This window comes from Equus przewalskii, chromosome 12 (genome assembly GCF_037783145.1).
Source record: "Equus przewalskii isolate Varuska chromosome 12, EquPr2, whole genome shotgun sequence".
In the NCBI taxonomy this organism is placed as follows: Eukaryota; Metazoa; Chordata; class Mammalia; order Perissodactyla; family Equidae; genus Equus; species Equus przewalskii.
The window spans coordinates 17,665,727-17,687,298 of NC_091842.1; the positions used below are offsets into that span (position 1 = coordinate 17,665,727).

Below are 21,572 nucleotides of genomic sequence, written 5' to 3' on the forward strand. Positions count from 1 at the left end.
GCAAATTTAACTGCAAAATTAACCTAAAACTCAGAAAGCAGAATAATTGAGCACTGGCTAGGCCCTGACCCACTGGGAGTCAGATGCACCAGTTCCAAACTCTGGCTCTACCACTAAGCCGGTTTGTGCCCTTGGTCAAGCCACTCGCCCCCTCTACACCCAATGCCTGATCTGTCAGATGGAGATTTCACTTTCTCTCTCTCTCACACACACACACACACACACACACACACGCAGCTATTATAAGAATTCAATGAAATAACTAGTATGATGCAGGTCTAGCACAGAAGCATTCAGAAAATATTAGCTGCAAATATTTTTATCATAATAACAATCATTTTGTGAATTGAAACAGAAACTCAATTTTTTAAATTATTTTATTTTTATTTATTATTGAATGGCCCTAAGGTGGGAGCACGCTGACACTTTCAGAGTCTGAGTAACGTGGGGAGCCAATGCAGGGTTTTGAGAAGGGGGGGCCTAATCTAATTTTTGTTTTAAATGGATCACACTGGGTGCGACATTGAGAACAGATGGGCAAGGAGAGAAGCTAATCTGCCAAGAGGCCACTATATAATGTAAGCAAGAAATGTGGTGGCTTGAACCAAGGTGGTGACAGTGGAGGTGGCATGAAGGGATCATCAGCTGGATCTAGTCTGAAGGTATTGTCAACAAGATTTTTTAATGGATTGGACGTAGGATATAAGAGAACGAGGTGTTAATGATTTCTACTGTTTTTGGCCAGAGCAAAAGAGTTGCCATCACCTGAGACAAAGAAAGCCTTGTGGGTAAGAGAAATTTTGGGGGCGGGGGAGCAGGGGGGACGGGAATCATGTGTTCAATTTTAGACATGTGAAGTTTGAAATATCTGTTAGATATCTGAATGTGTGTCCAACATTCAAGTTTGAATTCTGGGAGAAAGGACTGGGTAGAAATAAACATTTTAACACAGGGATGGTATTTCCATCCAGGGGCTGAATAATTTACCAAGGCAGTAAGTATAGAGAGAGAAGAGGACCAAGACTCAGTCCTAGGACACTTACATATCTGGGGAAAGGAAGAGGGGCCAGCAAACACTGCCAAGGAGCAGCCAGGGAAGAAAGAGGAAAATTTAAAAGCAAAGAGATCAACCACCACCGCCTCTCAAAGCTACAACCAAAAATATTTTACTTGCCCATTTAGACAACTACAAAAACAAGCAAACAAAAACCAAGGGGACCGGCCCAGTAGTGCGGCAGTTAAGTTTGCAGATTCTGCTTCAGCAGCCCGGGGCTCGCCAGTTTGGATCCCGAGTGCGGACCTACATACCATTTATAAAGCCATGCTGTGGTAGGCGTCCCACATATCAAGTAGAGGAAGATGGGCATGGATGTTAGCTCAGGGCCAGTCTTCCTCAGCAAAAGAGGAGGAGTGGCAGATGTTAGCTCAGGGCTAATCTTCTTCAAAATAAAAAAGGAAAAAAAAAAACAAGACAAAAAAAGCCCTATGGGTAAAGCTTTTAAAGTAATGATTCTGAGATTTAAAAATTATCCTAATTTTCTCAAAAGTAAGGCATTGAGAGTATGTAAAACCTTGGTTCTCTCCTTCAAAAAGCACATTTCTATTTCATGCCTATTGCTAGAGGTTATTACAGCAGTCCTCCGGAAAACAAGACCCTCAGGGACTCAACCTCATGCATTTCTTCACCGTCTTCACAGAAATGTGCCAGAAAATAAGATATCCTCTAATTTTCTAATAGAAAGAAGTCCCAGAGCAGGAAGACAGTCCAGGGAACAGCAAACACTATATTTCAGAAGCAAATCTATAGGGATAATTTCCCACTATGCAGCCCACACACACATGCACATGCACACGCACACACACATCCACAATCTGTTCTCTTCCTGTCTCCTTAAACTTTGTCCTTTTCACAACTACAATCTGCTTTGTTATTCTGATTTTGTTTTTTTCTTAAGCAAGTTTTCTGATATTTCTCTTATCCTAAACAGCTTCCTGATCCTGGACAATCACTATAGTCATCAGATTAACTAAGAAGCATACCTTATCTCAGCGAAAGATGCCAAAGGAGAAACTTAAGATTCCAGAATTCTTATCCTAATGTCGCTGCAATAAGCCGAATGACACAGAAACAAACAGGGTATATTGTTCAGCATAGAGTATTGCTATTTCTTTTGGAGGGGTTGAGGAGGAGTGGTTAATAATGCACCTTTATTCTGAATACTTTCTTATGTCTTCTTTTTTTATTCAGGTATAATAGACATATATGAGTATTCCTATTTCGAAAGATTAGACCAATCAGAAATAAAATATTCTCTTCTTTCTTCTCACAACAATACAGTTCCTGGCCAAAGACCTTCCTAAAGACCCCTCCCGGCTGAACGTCATGTATATCTTCAATATAGCCACTTCCACTCTGAGACTTTCATAAACAAGCTTCAGAAAACAATTAGCAGGTGGTGTTCACTTCCCCCACCTGCCCCATGTTTCTTTTGGATGTGTACTTTAGCATATGTCGCTTGTGAAAACCATCTATTGGAGACCCTTTATTTTTTCCATTACTTCACTTCTTTCTGGCTTAAACTATAGATAAACCTCTAGCAAAAAACGATGTCCTTTTCATCTTTGTATCTTCAGCACCGAGGATGTTCCTGACAAAGACTGTTCACTCACGTGACATCTGCTGAACTGATGGGAAACCGAGCTAAAGAAACTTCAGTCCCATTCCCTGGGGAATTAGTTCTTCCTGCAGTGGTGGTATTTAGACTGGGGAAGGCAGCATTTTGAAAAGGTGCTGTGTTGCACTGAAATTCTGACCCACTTGTAATCAATATAAAGTTAATTTTGCATGTGTATAAAGGGAAAGCTAACAAAGGTCATGACAAGAAAGCTGGCTTAATGATTTAATTAAATAACTGAAAAGACAATGATTGCCCTCAGAATTGAGAATAGAAGCACAAAAGGGAAGCATTTAAAAAATTAGAATATCTTCAGAATCTGTTCAAGGCTGGTCACTCAGCTAAAGCTGGAAACTAAGAAACAATAAGCAACAATACCCACAAGTCTCACCCTACACAAAAATAAAATCAAAAAATGACTGAACCAGACCCAGGGAGAGAGTGGGTGTTCATCATGGAGTGGGAAAGCATCCTATAAAACAAAGGGAGACTAAGGGAAATTATTAATGAGTTAAAAGAGTGGATCTCTAAAGAGAGGCTAAAGTGGAGATACTCAGAATATAACAAACTAAGAAGAAAATGGCTTCAAACCTTTGAAAATTACCTGTAATTTCCAATTTACCAGAGTCCTGTTACTTAGCATTTCTGTTTAAACCAGAAATTCATATTCCCACAGATACACTATTACTAAAATGGAGATTAAGTTGTCATTCCAACCCCCAACATCAAATTAATCTGTAAAACACCTATAGTACTAATAAATCTATTTCAATATCACCTAATCAAATTCAAATATTTTCTCTATAGGAAAATGTATTCCAACTTCCAACTAAGGAAACCAGAAACATTTCTTTCCTTTTGGTCTATTTTGTTTTGCTTGTTTTAAGCCACAAAGGGACACAGGGGCTTTAACAGGGCAACTCTAATATGGGTGTGGAAGAAGAGAAAGGGAACTAGTTTCCTGCAGGGCATCTGTAGGTGAGTCACTCTACACCACAAGAGATAAGCCACTTCTCCAAACCAATCTCTACTGAGGAGTTCAGATCTGGGGAAGACAGAGAATAGACTCTCCACCAGGCTGAAATAAGATCTAAAGTCATTCCTGCATCTTTAGAGTTCAAAAGTAGGATCCTTGTAGGAGCTGCACCCAGGTGAGGGGAGTGGGTTCAGAACAGGTGGAGTGACTTGCATTAGCCTCACTATTCTTACTCTGAGGCTGCCTATCCAGAAAGGACGGTGACTTGTTTTATTTCTACCCTACTCCCTTGGGATGAATGAAAGACAGAACACAGATTTCACTGATTGCAGGAGAAAATTCAGGTTCATAAAATTGAAAACTTGAGACTATAATCACTGATAAAGACTGAGTGAAGTTAAAAAATCTCATTGCCTAGTGAATGTCTACAATAAAATAAGCAACTATCAATTTGAATGGTTTAGATAACTTTCTGCAGAGAGCCAAGATAGAAAACATAACCAGTATTCTGAAATACGAAAATTCTATGATTTTGCCAAAGTCAAGACATTGTTAAAAAGAAAACAATTAACATTTTTGTCTTTTAAGTATTGCAGACCACTACCAGTTTTCCAGCAGTGTTCTAGATTCTGACAAGTTATGCATTTCATCTTTTAATAGTTTTTTTCTCTTCTACTACTACTGTTTCAAACAAGATTTACTGTGATTATTACAGCAATGAGACAGATTTCCAAAAAAGTAATGTCTTATTCAAGCTCAGAATGAAGCACTGACAGATAGTCACCACAATCCAAAAATTCAAATTAAGGGAGTTCTCACCCTTTGTGAAAGTATAGCAAATGAGAGCTCCTTTTCACCCAGGTGCCGGCCAGTCTGCAACGCAGCACACCTTTAAGTATACACCTGTTTTCTAATACTGCTTTTAAAGAAAAATTGCTTTGGTACCCTGAAGAGTATAGGTGTACTGATATCAATCAGTTCCAATTTGAAAACCTTTCTAGAAAATTTATCGTTGATTAAATAAACAGATGTTTTGCTGACATGGTAGCATTTTGTCAAGTCAATTAATTAAGGTATGAAGAAAGAATCCTTTGTGGGAATTACTAGGGCAAAGTAGATGCTCTATAAATGCTATTTTTCAGAATGAAATTGATGGCAGTCGTGGAATTTCTGGAGATCATTCCCTCCCCCTTAGGCATTCTGACCCCTAATCAGGATTCATTTATCCACAGACATGCTCTATTCTTTCTCCCTGTGGTCCTGTATCTATCATCCCCCTACAAGACAATACATATTTTAAAACTCCTTTGTTTCTTACACCATGGGAACCTGAATAAAAAGTATTTGAGATGCCTACTGATTAAAGGAAGCCCACAGTTACTAAATCAGATAACACCCTTCTGCACAGAACAAACCCCTCAACAAGCTAGGGAGACAAAAATATGTGCTCACTGAGCTCCCCTAACACGTTACTAATGTGAATAAAGTTGGCCTCATGATTTATTCATCACTTATTTCCATTAAAAGTGAGTTTGCAAAAATGTTCCTGTCAGAAAAATTACTATCAAAACTCAGATTGTCATTCTGTATCAAGGACATCTCAGAATGGAAAACTGAATGTCTACTCCTCAGGGCTGCTTCCTCCCCACACAAACTGCCCGGGACACAATTCATTCAGGGAGATTCCCAGATATCCAGAAAACACACATCCTCAGTCACTGTGCCATTTTTTAAGGGTTCAATTGGCTCTTTAGGAGCTAAATGAAAACAAACATATTAGAACATAAAGACAAAATTACTGGCATTTGCCTGCTTCTGATATTATGTGTGATAGTTAATTTTAAGTGTCAACTTGGCTGGGCCACGGTGCCCAGATACTTGGTCAAACATTATTCTGGATGTTTCTGTGAAGGTGTCTTTTGGATGAGATTAACATTTAAATCAGTAGATGTGAGTAAAGCAGAATGCCCTCCAGAATGTGGATGGAACCTCATCCAATCAGTTGAAGGCCTTAACAGAACAAAAGCTGACCTCCCCCAAGCACGACAGAATTCTGCCAGCTGAAACTCTTCCCTAAATCTCCAGTTTGCTAGCCTACTCCATCAGATTTTTTTTTCTGACTCACAGAGCCTACACAAGCATGTGATCCAATTCCTTAAATCAATCTCTATTAATCTCTCTCTCCACACACACACCCCCACACAATGTCCTGTTGACTCTGTTTCTCTAGAGAACTCTAATACACTATCCAAAAGAAAATAAGGCTTTGCCTTGAAATTTATTTAAAAGGCATATGGTTTATTGGAAGTTCAACAATCAACAATATTAACTAAATCAACAATGAGTCCAAGAAAAGCTAGTCAAATTCCAGATGTGGAGACTTACAAGTTCTTCACCAGTTTCATTTAATCTTCCATAAGACGGCTAAGAGACACTGCTTTATCCAAATAAGAGAATGTAATTTGTTCAAAAAAAAAAAGGGGAGGGGGGAGTTTGAGACTAAAAGTCAAGATGAAATATTAAAATATTGATTAGCACCTTTGCAAATGTACAAAAATAAGCACAGACCTAAGACACACACAAATATGTACAGGTAAACTTTCCCTAGAAAATTCATAAAGAATAAAATAAAGGCATAATTATTGATATAATCATTGATAAAGGATATAACAATTATATTCTTTACAAAGATACTACTGATCTTGAATCAGCATTTGCACTCCTTTTCTCAATTTCTCATAAGAAATGAGAAGAGTAATAAGAAGTACTGTGGTATAACAAAAAATGTATTTGGTCTTTGTCCCTGGTTCCTGCCACAAAGCTCCTAAAATGCCTGCGATTTCCTGAGTGTCTTTTATCATTCATGAGAAGCCTCTTTTGAGTACACCTGAGTTTATGCTTATGCGGTAACTTAGGGTAGAATCCCTAAATAGCCTCTGAATGGGGCTCGTCCCCAGAAAGACCAAGTGATGAGAGGGTGGAATTTTCAGTCACACCCATGGGCCTGTGGGAAGGGGAAAAGGAGGCTACAGATTAAGCTTTATAAACACTCTTGAACAACAAGATCGTTCATGACTTTATAGCTTCCAGGTTGGTGAATGTACAGGAGGGTACTGTACCCCAATTCCATGGGGAAGCCCCTGGGCCCAGGACTCTTCCAGTCCTTGCCCTACGTACCTCTTCATCTAGCTATTCATCGGTGTCCTCTATCATATCCTTTATAATAAACTGATAAACATAGGGAAGTGTTTCTCTCAGTTCTGTGAGCCACTCTAACAAATTAATTGAATCCAAGGAGGAGGTTGTGGGAACCTCCAATTTATAGCTAGTCAGTCAAAAGCACAGGCAACACCCTGGCCTTGCTATTGGCATCTGAAGTAGAGGCAGTCTTATAGGACTGAACCCTCAACTTGAGAGGTCTGATGCTATCTCCAGATATTGTCAGAACTGAATTAAATTTATAGGACAGTCAGTGTTTACTGAGAACTGAAGAATTGATTGATGGTGTTGGAAAAAAACACACATCGGAAGCACCATAATCTCAAGAAGGAGTGACCTAAGAAAACAAATTTCTTCACATAAAGAATCACGTGATTTTTCAAAATGCTAATTATTAGAGTTTATAAAGACTCCTGCATATGATATTAGCACCACAAGGGTGCTTATAGCAAAACAACCTTGGTTGGAATTCATTCTTTATTTTTGCATGAGAAAGGAAAGGAGAATATAGGGGAGAAGGACTTAGAACTGGTAGGTAGAGACAGAAGCATACAGATTTAACAGGGAACCTAACAAATTTCAGTTCATCATCTGTAACTGTCTTTATAAACCCATCACTTTATAAGTCCACCACATCTATCTACCATAGTGGGTCTCAAGGTGTGGTCCCCAGCACAACATCAATATCACCTGGAAGTCTGTGAAATGCATATTCTTGGTCCCTACCTCAGCCTTACTGAACCATTCTCTGTGGAAGGAAACCAGGAATCTGTGTTTCAACAAGCCCTCCAAATGACACTAAAGCTTGAGAACTAGTAACCTATGGAAAGTCAAATATCTTTAACCATGAGACAGAACTAAATCATGAAATTCTAGAAACTGAGTGGCAGAATTTTACTACATCACAATGAAAAATGTGGAGGAAATTTTATTAATATTCTCTCTCCTCTTTTATATGGCATTTATTAAAAAATGCTTTCCTAATACTGTAACTGATATTTAAGAATTTTCCAATGATTTAAAATTTGCAGTCCAGTCATAAGGCTTATTTGTGCCCATCGAGATAGAACAATCGCAAAAGTTGTGAGGAAGTATGATGCTACATTCCCAGGCAAAACTTACAGGCTGAGTACGCCATATTATAAATTGCTAAACTTTGAATTAAATTTTCAGTTCTTCCATGAAATCAAATATGAAGTTATCAGTAAAAACTAAACAGGCCAAAATGTATATAATACTTCTATAGAGTTTTCACTTTGCCCTATGAAAATTTGCCAGAGGGGACAAAATCCTGACAAAGAGGCAATTCTCTACCAATTTAATTCAGGCTACTAACATTCCTTTGTAGATGGAAGATAAATACCTTTAAACTGCTTGATCATGCTCTGATGGTTTTCAATGGCTTCCTTTAAGATCATTTCAGGCTGGTCCATTTTCCACCGCCATTCAGTGCCCACTGGATTGGTGTGGTGTCTAGGAAAAGGAGGCAAAAGTTCTAAAAGACTCCCTGTAAAAAGATCTCAGCTAGTCATTTACTATAACGTAGTCCATAAAAATCACAAAATCAGAGTTGGTTTCCTTCTAAGAGCTCAGCTATTTATAGTTATATTTTCCAACTTATTTTAAGTCAGGACACCTAGCAGAGAGAAGTGGATAGAGAATTACCTTCCGGCCAAGATTGAGGTTTTAATCAGAACAATACAAAATGTGCAACCCTCCCTCCCAGCCACCCACCACCAGGCTAACAAGAATCCTGTAACAACTAACAGTAGAATATTGAGAATATTGCCTGAAGAGTTGCAAGATCATAGTGATAAACTCTTCCTGAGAGGCAGTGCAACGGGAAGACCTAAAGCTCATGATGGATCACACATTGAGGAAAAACTTCTAGCAAATCAGCCCCCATGCTGCACACAAGGTATCCCTAAAAGGTACCAACAATAAAGGCCTAGCAGAAAGGAAAGGTGTGCCGATTTGTAAACACAAAAAACATTCCCCTTAGTCTCTAATGTACTAAACAAGGTGTCTGACTTTAAACAAAAAAATTACGAGACATACAAAAAAGTAAGAAAAACAACACATTTCTAATAGACAAAGCAATCAACAGAACCAAATTCTTTTGACACAAGTGTTAGAACTATTTGAAAGGGAATTTTTAAAAACTGTGATAACTATGTTAAAAGCCCTAATAGAAAAGGTGGACAACATGGAAGACCAGATGGGTAAATTCAGCAGAGAGATGGAGACTGTAACACATAATCAAACAGAAATGCTAAAGATGAAAAAATAGGCCTTTGAAAGGCACAACAGTGGACTACAAACAGCTGAGGAGCGTAAAAACTTGGAGAGGCCAATGCAAATAAGCCAATTAAAACACAAAGGCAAAAAAGAAATTTTTGCAGTGAAAAAAGGACACAGCGTCCAAGAGCTGTGGGAAAATATCAAAATGTCACAAATATGTATAATTGGAATCCAAGAAGGGAAGAAGAGAGAACAAAACAGAAGAAATTGTAGAAAAATTACAGCCAACAATTTTTCAAAGTTAATGAGAAACCACCACAGATCCAAGAAGCTCACAGGACAAAAATCAGGATTATTTAAAAATAAGAAACAGCCTAAAAATACCATATTCAAACTGATGAAAACAAAAGAAAGTGAGAAAATCTTTAAGTTAGAGAAAAAAAGACACATTACAGAAGAACAAAGATAAAAATTACATCTGACATCTTATCAGAAAACAAATAAGCCAGACAAAATTATAATGATACCTGAGAAGAATGCTTAAAGGAAACAAAGGAACAAACAAACTTGTCAACCCGTTGGAAATATCTTTCAGAAATGGAGAAATAAAGACTTTTGCAGACAAAATCTGAGAGATCTCCTTGACAGAAAACCTATATTACAACACACAATAAAAGGAATTGCTCAGACAAAAGAAACAAGATACCAGATAAAAACCTGGATCTATACAAAGAAATGACAAATGTTAGAAAAGGAAAAAATAAGGAAATATAAAATTTACTCTTTTTTTTTTTACTTCTAATTGCTCTAAAAATAAGTGACAGTGTCACTAAAAGGAATACTGACATGGGCCAGCCCTGGTGGCCTAGTAGTTAAGTTCAGCACGCTCTGCTTTGATAGCCCAGGTTCAGTTCCCAAGTGCATACCTACACCACTTGTCAGTCAGTGGCCATGCTGTGGTGGCAGCACACTTACAAAAAAGAAAAACTGGCAATGGATGTTAGCTTAGGGTGAATCTTCCTCAGGAAAAAAGCAAACAAACAAAAAGAATACTGATGTATTGTGTGTTTACAGCTTATGTAAAAGTAAAACTTATGCCAACAATGGATGTACAGTGAATGCCAAAGGATGTAAAGAGGAATAGGGAATACACTGTTTTAAAGTTTTTACACTACACATGAAGTGGTATAATATTGTCTAGAGAGAAACTCTGATTAATTAAAGATATAAATTGTAAACCTTAAAGGAAGCTATAAGAATTTATAAAGGTATAAAGATAATAAACCAAGAATGGACATAAAATAAAATCATTACAAATGCTCAATTAACAAGCAACCAGGAAGAAAAAATAAAAGAACATGGAGAACAAATAGAAAACAGAAAGACTGTAGATTCCAATCAAATCATACCAATTATCATTTTAAAAATAAATAGTTTAAACACACCAAGTGAAAGACAGTGATTATCAGATGAACTTAAAATACAAGACCCAACTATATGAAGCCAGCATTACCCTAACACAAAAACCAGACAAAGACATTACAAGGAAAGAAAACTACAGAACAATATCCCCACGAACACAGACACAGAAGCCTAAACAAAACAAAACAAAACAGGGGCAAGCCCCATGCCCTAGTGGTTAAGCTGGGCGCGCACAACTTTGGCAGCCCAGGTTCTGTTCTTAGGCACAGACCTACACCACTCGTCAGTGGCCATGCTATGGCAGCAACCCACATACAAAATAGAGGAAGACTGGCACAGATGTTAGCTCAGGGGTAATCTTCCTCAGCAAAACAAAACAAAACAGGTAGCAAATCAAATGCATTAACATATATAAAAAGGATAATGTGTCACAACCAAGTAGTCTTTATTCCAGAAATACAAGCCTCTTTCAATATTCAAAACTCAATCACTGTATTTCGTCATATTCACAGAGTAAGGAAATAAAGAAATGTGCTAATTTAAATAGATGCAGAAGAAGTATGTAACAAAATTCAACATCTATTCATGATAAAAACTCTCAGCTAACTAGGAAAAGAAGGGAATTTCCTTAATCTCATGAAATGGACCAAAAAAATTACTCATAGCTAACATCAAACTTAAAGGTAAGGAATGAATGCTTTCCTCTTAGGATCAGAAACACGGTAAAATGTCCTTCCCCACCATTTTATTCAGCATGTAAATCTCGTGAAATAAGGCAAGAAAAAGAAAGGAAAAACTAAAACTCTCTTCACAAACAACATGATTATCTACTCTGAAAATTCAAAAGAATCTACAAAAAGTATACTAAAAATGATAAGAATTAGTAAGAAAGCCTAACAAGTGCACAAGATTCATGGTCAATATGTACAAATCAACTGTCTTTACATATACTAGCAATAAAAAACTATAATTTGTAACTCAAAAAAAAGAAAAACAACAAAAAAAATTATACACATAAGAATAAACCTAAAAATATATATGCAGCATCTGGATGCTGAAAACTGCAAACAACTAAGAATACAAGTGAAAGACCTAGACAAAAAGAGAGACCTAATGAACTCACGGACTGAAGATTCTATTGTTAAAAACCTATAGATTAAGGGAATCTCAATACTAACCCCAATTAGTAGACAGTGACAAGATGAGTCTAAAATCTATACATAGAAGCAAAAAACCCACAATGGCTAAACAATTTTAAACAAGGACAATCAAGATGGAAGATTCACAATAGCCAATTTCAAAAGACTCATAAACCTACAGGGATCAAGACAGTGTGACAAAGAGAGAGAGACAGAACAACAGAACGCAATGAGAGACCAGAAATATATGCACACATATACTGTCAATTGATTTTTGACAAGATGTAGAGGCGATTCAATGGAGAAAAGAGTCTTTTTCAACTGTTGCTAGAACAACTGAATATCCATAGGAAAAAGAAAAAAGAGCTTCTATCCATGCCTTGGACATCATCAGTAGTAAGACAAATTGATAGCATGAATCTTCTTATATGATGTCATGAGAAGGGGGTATATTTCACACACACAAAAATCCATAATCTAAATGTATCATTAAAAAAACCACAAGGCTGCTGCTGCCACAGTCACCACGGCCATGCTGATGGTGGTTGTTAAGACATCAGGAAAGTAAGCATACTTTCTGAAGATATACACTACACTATTTAAGGATTAAAAAAGTGCTCACTGAGGGGCAGGCCCAGTGATGCAGTGGTTCAGTTTGCGCACTCCACTTCAGTGGCCTGAGGTTCACGGGGTCAGATCCCGGGTGTGGAACTACACCCCACACATCAAGCCATGCTGTGGTGGTGTCCCACATGCAAATAAAGGAAGACTGCCACAGACATTAGCTGAGAGACAATCTTCCTCAAGCACAAAGAGGAAGATTGGTAACAGATGTTAGCTCAGTGCCACAATTCCTCACCAAAAAAAAGAGGGGAAAAAAGTACTTGCTGAAAATGATGTCAGCATCATGATGGAGTGAGCTCTTCCCTTAGACTCTGGTCCTAAGATACAACAAACTAAACATTCATAAACCAACAGAAGAAATTCATGCCACACAACAGACATCTGAGAGTCTCTTGCAGCCATACATGTAAAGGGGGAGGTGCTGGACCCTCCAGGAAGCAATAGAAAGAGGTAAAGCAATATCCTCTGCCTCCCCGAACTAAGGTGACCTGGGGCATGGGACTATGTTCAGCTCTGAAAACACAGAGGGTAGGGAGCAGTCATCTGCAGGAACACCTCTGGAATTGGAGTTGAGTCCGAGTGCTGGGAAATGCTCCACAAGGAAGAGGCTAAGCAATTGTGGAGGCATATTCACCAAGCCAGGCAGCTCAGGAGGGCAGAGAGCAAGGGCAAAGAGGGAGTACCCCCAGGATCATGTACATGAAAGCAAGAACTCCTCCTCCTGCGTGGCACACCAGCTCCACTGGTTGGCCAGGGCCAGGGAGTGCCACAAGAGCACTGGCACATACACTATGTAAAGCAGTGGCAGCCAGCACGCAAACGCAGAAGGGCCCTGTTATCAGAGCTTCCAAGGACAGGAGCAGCTAACGGGGATCACTGAAGGCTCAGAATGCACATCTCCTACCCTACCCCAGTGGCAGCAGGTGGAATCTGCAACCAGATAGTACCACTATGAGACAGAATAAATCCATACCATCAAATAGTATGAGGACACATATTAACATTCCAGACGGGAAGGAAAATGACAAGCACCCAGAAATCAATCCGAAAGGCATGGAAATTGACAATCCATGTCATAGATAACTGAAAATAGCTGTCATAAAAAGACACAACAAAATACAAAAAAACTCTGAAAGACAGTTCAATGAAATCAAGAATAAAATTAATCAATACAGGGAATCCTTTATAAAAGAGATTAACACATTAAAGAAATACCAATCAGAAACGTTGGAAATTAAAAATACAATGTATGAGATAAAGAAAAATGTGGAGTCCTTAAATAACACAGCTGATATTATGGAGGAGCGAATCAGCAATCTTCAGGACAGAAATATAGAAATGCTTCAGACGGAGAACAGAGAACTAAAATGAAAAAGAAATGGAAGAAATTCTCCAAGAAGTACATGGCTCAATTAGGAAATGCAACATAAGGATTATAGGTATTCAAGAGGGAGATGAGAGGAAGAAAGGAACAGAGACCTTGTTCAAAGAAATAATAGATTAGAACTTCCCAAGCCTGGGGAAAGAGGTGGAATTACAAGAAAAAGAAACTAATATAACTTCTAATCACATCAATGTAAAAAGTTCTTCAAGGCATACATTAGGAAATGTGGCAAAAGTCAATGACAAAGAAAAAAAAATATTGAGGGCAGCACGGCAGAAGAAAATAATCCACAAAAGGACCCCTATCAGGATTTCAGTGCACTCTTCCATAGAAATCTTACAGGCTAGGAGAGAGTGGAGTGAGATATTCAAAATTCCAAAAGAGAAAAACGTTCAGCAAAGAATACTCTACCCAGTAAAAATATCCTTCAGATATGATGGAGAAATAACAACTTTCCCAGATAAACAAAAGCTGAGGGAGTTCATCGCCACAAGACCCTGCCCTACAAGAAATGATCAAGAAGGCCCTCATACCTGAAAAAAAAGAAAAAGGTTTACAAAGCCATGAGCAAGGTGGTAAATAGGAAGACAAAATCAGAAAATTGCAGTTTTCTATCAGAACGGGTTAGCAAACAATTATAACAATAAAGATGGAAGGAACAAAAACAGAAAAAATAACTACACTCACTTCATTTTAATCACAAACTCACAACACAAAACAGAATCAGCTGTGACAATAACTTAGGGGAAGAGGAAAAGGATGGACTCTACTTAGAATAAGGAAATAGGCTAACAGAAAATGGACTATCTCATTTATGAGATCTTTCATACAATCTCCATGGTAACGACTAAACAAAAAGTCAGAAAAGAGACACAAATGGTTAAGTAAAGGTAAAAATGAGACAGCCTTCATAGAGAACCATCAAACTGAACTGGTAGTCTGAAATACACAGGATGACAAAGCAGATAGAAGAAGAAGGAGAAAAGAAGTGATAAAATGTCAGCATTAGCCCTCATGTATCAATAATCACTCTAAATGTAAATGGATTGAATACTCCAATCAAAAGACACAGAATGCATGGATGGATTAAAAAACAAGCCCCAACGATTTATCCCGCATCCAGGAAATACATCACAGCTTTAAAGACAAACACAGGGTCACTGAAGGGATGGAAGATGATACCAAGGTAATGGCAAACTAAAGAAAGCAGGTGTTGCCATACTTATACCACACAAAGTAGACTTCAAGACAACAAAGGCAATGAGAGAGCTTTGGAGTGACGTCAGCAACATGGCAGAGAGAGCTCTCCCGTTAAATTCTCACCTCTAAGACACAACAAGAAGGACAGTGATATACGAACAGAGGACATTCACACACCACAAAAGACGTCTGAGAGACCCACACAGTCCTATGTCTAAAGTAGGAGGTGCTGGACGCCTGCATGTAGTCAAAGGAGGTAAGGAAATCTCCTCCACATCCTGAGCACGACCCTGGGACTGAGTACATATCAGAGAGGACAGGGGGGTGAGGGTGGCCCTCTGTGAGAACACCATCACTCTACAAGGTCCCTCACAACCCAAGGGAAAGCCCCACACAGAGGTGTCCAGCAAGTGTGAGCATGTATTCAACAAGTTAGCACTCCAAGAGACCACATAGTGAGGGCAGAGTGAGAAGCCCCTGGATCACACAGGCAAAAGAAACTGCCAGTCTCCTTGATCGGTACTGCACTTCAGCTGATCAAGAAAAGCAGTGGCTGTGAGCTGAGCCAGGATTGTGACAGGCTCAGAATACACAGATCTTGACCCCGACCCAGTGGCAGCAGGTGGAAGGTGCAACCAATAATTACCACTATGTGGAGGCACAAATACACACTGTCAAGCAATATGAAAAAATATATTAAATCTCCAGCTCAGAAGGAAAATGACAAGTACCCAGAAATCACTCCTGAAGGCACAGAAATCTATAACATAACTGAAAGAGAACTCAAAATACATATCATAAAAAAACTCAACAAGAAACAAGAAAACTCAGAAAGACAGTTCAATGAAATCAGGAACTTCTCCATAAAAGGGATTGAGACTATAATGGAGAATCAATCAGAAATATTGGAGATGAAAAACACAATGGTTGAGATTAAGAAAAATATAGATTCCCAGAACAACAGAGCTACTATGATGGAGGAAGGAATAAGCAATCTTGAGGACAGAAATATAGAAATGCTTCAGATGGAAGATGAGAGAGAACTAAGACCAAAAAGAAATGAAGAAATTCTGCAAGAAATATCTGACTCAATTAGGAAATGCAACATAAGGATTACAGGTATGGCAGATGGAGAAAAGAAGGATAATGGAGCAGAAAGCTTGTTCCAAGTAATAGCTGAAAACTTCCCTAACTTGAGGAAAGGGCTGGAAAAACAAGTGAAAGAAGCCAATGGTCTCCTAACTATATCAATATAAAAAGACCTTCTCCAAGGCACATAGTAGTCAAGCTGGTAAAGGTCAATGACAACGAAAAATATTAAGAGCAGTAAGGCAAAAGAAAATAACTTACAAAGGAACCCATATCAGGCTTTCAGGAGATTTCTCAGCAGAAACCTTAAAGGCTAGGAGGGACTGGAATGATACCTTCAAAATTCCAAAAGATAAAATAACTTACAGCCAAGAATACTCTATCCAGTTAAAACATCCTTCAGATATGATGGAGAAATAAAAACTTTCCCAGACAAACAAAGCCTAAGGGAGTTCATTGCCCTAAAAGCCCACCCTACAAGAAATCTTTAAGAAGGACCTCATACCTGAAAAAGGAAAAAAAAAGAAATGGGGTTACAAAGCTCTGAGCAAGGAAAGAAATCGGTAGAAAAAATCAGAAAATTGCAGCTTTCCATCAGAACTGGTTAGCAAACATTTAATTACGACATTAATGATAAAGGAAAGGAAAATATCAAAAATAAATATAATTTTGTTGTTTTAATCAGAAACCCACAACACAACATGGAATAAGATGCTACAATAACAACTTAGAGGGGGTGGAGGAAAGGGATGGAATCTGCTTAGTCGAAAGAAATAACAGGCTATGAGAAAATGGACTACCTCATCTATGAGATTTTTTATACAAACCTCATGGTAATCACTAAACAAATAATTGGAGGAGCAGAGACACAAATGAAAATTAGGAGAAAACTAAGAAAACCATCACAGAAAAGTACTTAACTGAATTAGTAGTATGAAATACATGGGATGAGAAACAAAGGAAACGAAACAGAACCAGAAAATAAGTGATAAAATCACAGCTTTGAGCCCTTATATATCAATAATCACCCTAAATGTAAATGGATTGGATTCTGCTATCAAAAGACAGAGTGGTGGGATGGATTAAAAACCAAGATCCAACAATATGCTGCCTCCAGGAAACATATCTCAGCTCCAAAGACAAACACAGAGCACAGGTATGGAAGACAATACCCTAAGCTAAAAGCAGACAAAACAAAGCAGGTATTGCCATACTTATATGAAAGTAGACTTCAAGACAAAACAGGGAAAGAGAGACAAAGAGGGGAAGAATATAATGGTAAAAAGGACACTACAAGAAGAAGACATAACAATTATAAACATATATGCACCCAACACGGCAGTACCAAAGTACATAAACTAACTATTGACAAACTAAAAGGAAATTTAGCAACAACATAACAATAGTAGGGGATCTCAACACCCCACTTGCATCAATGGCTACGTCATCCAGACAGAAAGTCAACAAGGAAACAGAAGAATTACACAAAAGACTAAACCAAATGAACTTAATATATATAGAGAACACACCATGCCAAAACAGCAGAATACACAGTCTTCTCAAGTACACGTGGAACATTCTCAAAGATAGACCATGTGCCGGGGAACAAGGTAAGCCTCAATAAGTTTAAGATTGAAATCAAGCAACTTTTGCAACTATACTGCAATGAAACTAGAAATAAACTACAAGAAAACAGCTAGGAAAAGGACAAAAATGTGGAGACTAAACAACAGGCTACTGAACAACCAATGGATCACTGATGAACTTAAATGAGAAATCAAAAAATATCTGGGAACAAATGAGAACAAAAACCCACCATACCAACTCATATGGGATACAAGAAAAGCGGTCCTATGAGGGAAATTCACTGCAACACAGGCCCACATTAACAAATAAGAGAAACCTCAAATAAGCAATCTCAAACTACACCTAACAGAATTAGAAAAAGAACAAACAAAGCCCAAAGTCAGCAGAAGGAGAGAAATAATAAAAATTAGAGCAGAAATAAATGAAAATGAAACAAAAAAGACAATAGAAAAGATCAACGAAACAAAGAGCTGGTTGTTTGAGAAGATAAAATTGGCAAACCCTTAGGCAGACTCACTAAGAAAAAAAGAGAGAAGGCTCAAATAAATAAAATTAGAAGTGAAAGATGAGAAATAACAGTGCATAGCACAGAAATACAAAAGATTATAATACTATGAAAAAGTACATGCCAACAAATTGGACAATCTAGAAGAAATGACAACTTCTTAGACTCATACAACATTACAAAACAGAATCAAGAAGAAATAGAGAATCTTAATAGACCAATCACAAATAAGAGATTGAAACAGTAATCAAAAACCTCCCCAAAAATAAAAGTCCAGGACCAGATGGCTTCTCTGGAGAATTCTACCAAACATTCAAAGAAGATTTAATACATACCCTTTTCAAACTATTCCAAAAAATTGAAAAAGACAGCACATTCTACGAGGCCAACATAACCCTGATCCCAAAGCCAGACAAGAACAACACAAAGAAGGAAAATTAAAGGTCAGTATTGCTGAATGAACATCGATACAAAAATCCTCAATAAAATATGGCAAACTGAATACAGGAATACATTAACAGGATCATAGAACATGATCAACTGGGATTTATACCAGGAATGCAGGGATAGTTCAACATCCACAAATCAATCAACGTGATACACCACATTAACAAAATAAGGAATAAAAAGCACATGATCATCTCAATAGATGCAGAGAAAGCATATGACAAGATCCAACAGCCATTTATAATAAAACTCTCAATTAAATGGGTATAGATGGAAAGTATCTCAACAGAATAAAAGCCATATATGACAAACCCACCGCCAACATCATACTCAACGAGGAAAAACAAAAGCTAATCCTCTGAGAACAGCAACAAGACAAGGGTACCCAGTCTCACCACTCTTATTCAACATTGTACTGGAGGTTTTGGCCAGAGTAATCAGGCAAAAAAAAAGAAAGAAAGAAAAGCTATCAAAATTGGCAAGGAAGTGAAACTCTCCCTGTGTGCAGACACAATGATTTTATATACAGAAAACCGTAAAGAATTCATTGGAAAACTGTTAGAAATAATGAACGACTACAATCAAGTTGCAGGGTACAAAAATCAGTTGCATTTCTATACTCTAATAACAAACTAACAGAAAGAGAACTCAAGATTACCATCCCATTTACAATTGCAACAAAAAGAATAAAATATCTAGGAATAAATTTAACCAAGGAGGTGAAAGGCACATAAAATAAAAACTCTAAGATGTTAGTGAAAGAAATTGATAATGAAATGAAGAAATGGACTGATATTCCATGCACATGGATTGGAAGAATAAACAGTTAAAATGTCCATACTACCTGAAGCAATCTACAAATTCAATGCAATATCAAATAGAATCCCAATGACATTCTTCATGGAAACAGAAGCAAGAATCCTAAAATTCACATAGGGCAACAAAAGACCCCGAAGAGCTAAAGCAATACTGAGAAAAACAAACAAAACTGAAGGCAGCCCAATCCCTGATTTCAAAATACACTACAAAGCTATAGTAAACAAAAGAGCATGGTACTGGCATAAAAACAGACACACAGATCAATGGAACAAAACTGAAAGCCCAGCAATAGAGTCTCACATCTGTGGACCGCTAATCTTCAACAAAAGATCCAAGAACATACAATGACAAAAGGCAAGTCTTTTCAATAAATGGTGTTGGGAAAACTGGACAGCCACACACAAAAGAATGAAAGTAGACCTATATCTTTTGCCATCACAAAAATTAACTCAAAATGGATCAAAGACTTGATGGTAAGAGCCGAAACCATAAAATTCCTAGAAGAAAATATAGGCAGTATATACTCTTTGACATTGGTCTTAGAGAACCTTTTCAAATACCATGTCTACTCAGACAAGGAAAACAAAAGAAAAAATAAACAAATGCAACTCATCAAACTAAAGAGTTTCTGCAAAGCAAAGGAAACCAGGAAGAAAGCAAAAAGACAACCCACCAACTGGGAGAAAATATTTGCAAATCATATATGCGACAAGGGGTTAATCTCCAAAATATATAAAGACTTCACACAACTCAACAACAGTAAGAACAACTGGATCAAAAAGTGGGCAGATGATGTGAACAGACATTTTTCCAAAGAAGATATACAGATGGCCAACAGGCACATGAAAAGATGTTCAACATCACTAACCATCAGAGAAATGCAAATCGAAACTACACTGAGATATCACCTTGGACCAGTTAGCAGCAGCAAGGCAAAAAATAACAAGTGTTGGAAAGGTTGTCATGAAAAGGGAACCCTCATACACTGCTGGTAGGAATGCAAACTGGTGCAGCCACTCTAGAAAATAGTATGGAGTTCCCTAAATTTTATAATTGAAATACCATATGACCCCACTATCCCAATGTGTATTTATCCAAAGCACTTGAAATCAACAATTCAAAGAGACTCATGCACCCCTATGTTCACTGCAGCATTATTCATAATAGTCCAGATGTGGAAGCAACTCACCTGCCCAGTGACTGATGAATGGATAAAGAAGATGTGTATACACACACACACACACACACACACACAAACTGTAGTACTACTCAGCCATTAAAAATAAAGACAAAATCATCCTATTTGCACCAACATGGTTGGACTTTGAGGGTATTATGTTAAGTGAAATAAGCAAGACAAAGACAAACACCATACGATTTTACTTATATCTGGAAGATAAACACATGGACAAAGAGAACAGATCAGTGGTCACCAGAGGGCAAGGGGGTTGGAGGGTGGGCATAAGGGGTAAAGGGGGCACATATATATGGTGACTGACAAATAAAAATGTACAAGTGAAATTTCGCAATGTTATAGACTATTATGACCTCAATGAAAACATAAAAGCACTTGCTAAAAACAAAAAACACCAAACACAAATTGAGAGACCTACAAAATACCTAACCAATGTTTTTCAAAAGTGTCAAGGCCATGAAAAACAAGGAAAACTAAGGAACTAGAAAAGACTAAAGAAACAACTACTAAATGTGATGTGGGATACTGGACTGGTTCCTGGAACAGAAAAAAGACAGTAACGGAAAAACTGGAAAAATCTAAATAGTCTCCAGTTTAATTAATTGCATTGTATCAATGTGTTTCCTGATTTTGACCACTGTTCTATGGTCAAGGACGATGTTAACTTTAGGGAAAGACAGATGAAAGGTATACTGGAACTCTCTATGCTACCTTTGCAACCTGTCATATAAGAAAAGGTTTGCTTTTCTTAAAAAGCTATACACTGGGGGGGCTGGCCCCGTGGCCGAGTGGTTAAGTTCGCGCGCTCCGCTGCAGGCGGCCCAGTGTTTCGTCGGTTCGAATCCCGGGCGCGGACATGGCACTGCTCATCAGACCACGCTGAGGCAGCGTCCCACATGCCACAACTAGAGGAACCCACAACGAAGAATACACAACTATGTACCGGGGGGCTTTGGGGAGAAAAAGGAAAAAATAAAATCTTTAAAAAAAAAAAAGCTATACATTGGGGGTTAAGTTCATGTGCTCTGCTTCAGTGGCCCCCAGTTTCTC

The 21,572-nt window shown here is 37.9% G+C and overlaps 1 protein-coding gene across 13 annotated transcripts in view; it reads right to left on the bottom strand.

Annotated features, from left to right (window-relative positions):
• The window catches only part of LOC103558201 (S-adenosyl-L-methionine-dependent tRNA 4-demethylwyosine synthase TYW1), a 214,454-nt gene that overhangs the window by 107,345 nt on the left and 85,537 nt on the right, over positions 1-21,572 (bottom strand). For all 13 annotated transcript variants that reach the window (XR_011524726.1, XR_011524725.1, XM_008531059.2 and 10 more), the window contains one exon: positions 8,234-8,343. Coding sequence is in view for 11 of the 13 variants with exons in the window: in XM_008531059.2 (XP_008529281.2) it covers positions 8,234-8,343 (110 nt within the window). In the remaining 2 variants the exon portion in view is untranslated. The remainder of the gene's footprint in view (positions 1-8,233; positions 8,344-21,572) is intronic.